This window comes from Rhinopithecus bieti, unplaced genomic scaffold (assembly GCF_001698545.2).
Source record: "Rhinopithecus bieti isolate Rb0 unplaced genomic scaffold, ASM169854v2 scaffold_7684, whole genome shotgun sequence".
NCBI lineage: Eukaryota > Metazoa > Chordata > Mammalia > Primates > Cercopithecidae > Rhinopithecus > Rhinopithecus bieti.
In genome coordinates, this window is record NW_016806071.1 from 2,032,252 (window position 1) to 2,036,557 (window position 4,306).

Genomic DNA, 4,306 nt, shown 5'->3' on the forward strand with positions numbered 1-4,306 from the left:
AAAAAAAAAAAAAAAAAAAAAAAAAAGCATATAAAGAAACAAAGTAGAACCAAAGCTATCCCTAGAGTTTAGTAAATGGCATCCCACGCTTGTGCTTTAGAGGGGCCCAGTGCTGCTAAAGAAGTCAAGAAGTCAGAATTGGAGGAGGAAAGATGACATCATTTGTCAAAATCCTTTTTTGTTTGTTTTTTGAGACGGAGTCTCGCTCTGTCACCAGGCTGGAGTGCAGTGGCGTGATCTTGGCTCACAGCAACCTCCACCTCCCTGGTTTAAGGGATTCTCCTGCCTCAGCCTCCTGAGTAGCTGGGACTACAGTGGGACTACAGACGTGCGCCACCACGCCTAGCTAATTTTTGTATTTTTAGTAGAGGTCGGGTTTGACCATGCTGCCCAGATGGTCTCAATCTCTTGACATCGTGAGCCACCTGCCTCAGCCTCCCAAAGTGCTAGGATTACAGGCGTGAGCCACCATGCCGGGCCATTAAAATCTTATCAGTAGCTTACCACATATACTCAGCCCATAAATACTCCCTTCACCCTGCCCTGTTGTCAGATGTCTACCATTTTATGTATATATTCTTCTGATTGATTTTTTCCTTCCCCTTTTCCATTGATGTTCATTATAGCATGATTTATTCTCGAAGAAAACATTAAAGATGAGAATGATATGATTTGTCCCTTCCTGTTCTACCCTTGAGGCCTTGCTGGTCCTTGTTTAATTACATCTTAAGAGTCTTCTTATTTTTGGACTTAATTCAAAAGCCTGTTACTGTGATAGAGGTGACAGGTAGCTAGTAAGTGTGTTTGGTGGCAAATTAAAGTAGCCTTGGTTTTTAAGCTTTACCATAATTTGCATAGATAACTAAGAGTTTAATGCGATTAGATTATGGTAGATGTATTTAATTGTTTGTATCTGTCCCATTAAGGATTTGAGTAATCTTGATTATGTTGTTCTCTTGAATATACATATATAAAAAATAATGCATTTCTCATTATTTATTTTATTTTTAGCTTATGTCCCTGATGCCGAAAATGCACCTACTCTTTCCTCTAACTCTGGTGAGGTCATTCTGGAGTGACATGATGGACTCTGCACAGAGCTTCATAACCTCTTCATGGACTTTTTATCTTCAAGCTGATGATGGAAAAATAGTCATATTCCAGGTGACAACAGTGCTTCATGGATTCATCTAAATACCAACAACAGTAAATGTATATGTTTTAAATGGGTGTTTCAGCATAGAACCATACTCAGTCACTTACAAATACTTATCAAGTAAGAATTACTTATTTGGCCCCACATTAAAATATTGGACATCAGTTTGATTACCCTTCCCTTTGCCCATTAAAAGCCTTATCTAAAGCCCATTAGTTTTTATCTAACCAGAACTCTGAGTCTTTTAAATTTTATGGTGCTTAAATTGATAAAATGAAATATTTAAATATGAGAGATAAGAATTAATACACTTTTAATGTAAACAGTGGCCATATATGATTACATATGGATATCAAATAAAACAATATGACATAATTTTTAGTTTTTTATAGTGCTTTTACTCATAACTCTTACAAGAGAACTTCTTGAAGAAGTATTTTGCCTAGAGAGGTAATGTCTCCTATCTCATCATTTACCATGTGATAATAACTGTTATTCCCTGGAGGTTATATTGTAGTAGATGTATTATCTCAGATTTTCAAAGAACTCAATGAGGTTGTATTATTCCTATTTTATTGATGAGGAAGGTGAGAATAACTTGTTGCAGTTGCACTGCCGATAAGTAACAGAATTAAGCTTAAAACCCAGGACACTTTAGCACCAAGGCCCATGTACTACCCTACCATGCTTTTAATTCAGTAGTTGAATTCCTCAAATTTACCAGTCAACAGAGTTTATGTTGTGTCTTCCTCTCGGGTAATAAAATCAACCTTTTAAGTACTGTAGCTAAGTAAGTGACTTAATGTATGGCTGGTATGTGATTTTTAGCACTACCCTGAACCTTGGGTCCCCTCTGCTTAATTTGGTAATAAGTAAAATGCAGGAATTTTCTCTTTAAATTCATGAACAAGTTCTATGTCCTAAAGCTACTTACATCAAAGCATAAGTTGACTCTCAGAGTGAAGCCCTCATTCATTTCTCATTAGATAGATTAGCTCTGTGTCTCTGTGTGAATTTGAGCATAACTGGGATGGAGAAACCCCCATTCTAGAGGATCAGAACTATACAGAAAATGTAAAGTATGGAGTGTTTGGCTGTAATTTATGGATTCCTCATACCTAGGGAATAATGGAATGTTTCATGTGAGAAGAAATAGAGATAATATGTGTTTAGCCAAAAGTTTTGGCAGTCTGATAAATTATTCCTGATCAACTAGAATTAGAACTCATTTCTGCAAGGTATAGTATTTAATGTAGTATGTCATGATTTGTCCCTCTCTCCCTTAAGAAAAAAAATATTGTCAGGAAGTTAAACTAACACAAATCTGCCAGAAATCTGTTTCTTTGCAAGGCACTGGTTCTGATGTTTAGGAAGTGCAATTAAAATATATTGTGGTTAACGTGTTTTATTTTTTATATAGTATTTCTGTTACTCTTTCTCAATTTAAATGTTTAAAGAGATGATGTGTTTTAGAACTTGTTACTGAAAAAAAGCTAAAGAAGTACAAATGACTTAATTGCTTTCATTATTATTTTAGTCTAAGCCAGAAATCCAGTATGCACAACATTTGGAGCAGGAGTCTACAAATTTGAGAGAATCATCTCTAAGCAAAATGTCCTGTAAGTTTTATTTTAAGTAGCTTAGATAAAAACATTAGCAGTCAAATCTGGTTGTAGTAGAGTTGGTTGTGTTTTTTTTTGTTTTTTTTTCACTGATGGAACATAAACAGATAATTTCTAAAACAGTGGTTCTCAAACTTTCACGTGTGTTAGAGTTTGGAGAGCTTGTTCAAACACAGATTGCTGGGCCCCACCTTCAGAGTTTCTAATTTACTAGGTCTGGGAGAAGATCTGAGAATTTCTTTTTCTCACAAGTTCCAGATTTTGCTGATGCTGCTGGCCTGGGGGCCACACTTTGAGAATCACTATTCTAAAAACATTTAGTTTGCTTCAAAGGATGTTTTGAGCATGAACTAATCAACTATTCTGGTATTTCCCAATAAATTGACCAAATAATGAAAAATACCAAAAGTATGAGTCCCCATTCTATTTTTATTTCCATGTTAGAAGTGAATTTTGACTCAGAAGAACGTAAAACATCAAGCTAAAGCAGAGCTTACCTTGTAAAATTTACTCATACCTTATTTTAGATACTATTTAATTAGCCTTCTAATTATTTTGGTAGGTGGGAGTGGGTAGATAATGATAGCACATAACATAAGACCATCTGTAACTTTAATTAGATTAGAATAAACCAAATCCAAGCTCACATGTAATTAAGCAGAAAGCATCAATGCCAATAAGAATTTGAAAATAAAACAGGAAACTCATAATGCGGTAGAATATTCATTTGGTTTTGATGTGCTTAGAGAAACTGATACATATTATAAAATGTATCAGATGACACAAACAAAAACAATTGGATATCTGTAAAGTGTATATGTCTAGAAATAGTCATGCGAGACTAGGTTTTGGGATGTAGGGTATAATAAACTCATACCTTACTATTTCAGCAGATCTGCAAATGAGAAATTCACAAGCACACAAGAATTTTCTTGAAGATGGAGAAAGTGATGGCTTTTTAAGATGCCTCTCTCTGTATGTATTCCTCTTTATTGTGTGTATAACAGATAAAATCTGGCTTGTATCAGAGAGATACATTACTTTTTATTATTTTAAAATTAGCACCTCAAAAGTAAACCTGTTTACTTTTTCCCTTCCAAGGTTGTACGTTAGATACTTTAGTGTGTTTAAAAGGTTATAGGCATACTACTTGAATAAAACCCAGGCAGGTAGTTTTTTTTCACAGTACAGGAGCATTCTTCTTGTTAGAATCTCTTGATTTGGCCGGGCGCTGTGGCTCAAGCCTGTAATCCCAGCACTTTGGGAGGCCGAGACAGGCGGATCACGAGGTCAGGAGATCGAGACCATCCTGGCTAACACTGTGAAACCCCGTCTCTACTAAAAAAAACTACAAAAAGCTAGCCGGACGAGGTGGCAGGTGCCTGTAGTCCTAGCTACTCGGGAAGCTGAGGCAGGAGAATGGCATGAACCCGGGAGGTGGAGCTTGCAGTGAGCTGAGATCTGGCCACTGCACTCCAGCCTGGGTGATAGAGCGAGACTTCGTCTCAAAAAAAAAAAAAAAAAGAAT

At 36.2% G+C, this 4,306-nt stretch overlaps 1 protein-coding gene across 2 annotated transcripts in view; it reads left to right on the forward strand.

Moving 5' to 3' along the window:
- Nucleotides 1-4,306, forward strand: part of TMEM59 (transmembrane protein 59) — a 28,643-nt gene that overhangs the window by 13,751 nt on the left and 10,586 nt on the right. Inside the window, exons 4-6 of one of the 2 annotated variants that reach the window (XM_017874523.1) lie at nt 1,012-1,164; nt 2,694-2,775; nt 3,669-3,753. In XM_017874523.1, coding sequence (XP_017730012.1) covers nt 1,012-1,164; nt 2,694-2,775; nt 3,669-3,753 — 320 coding nt within the window. The remainder of the gene's footprint in view (nt 1-1,011; nt 1,165-2,693; nt 2,776-3,668; nt 3,754-4,306) is intronic. The other variant, XM_017874524.1, reaches the window with a different exon arrangement.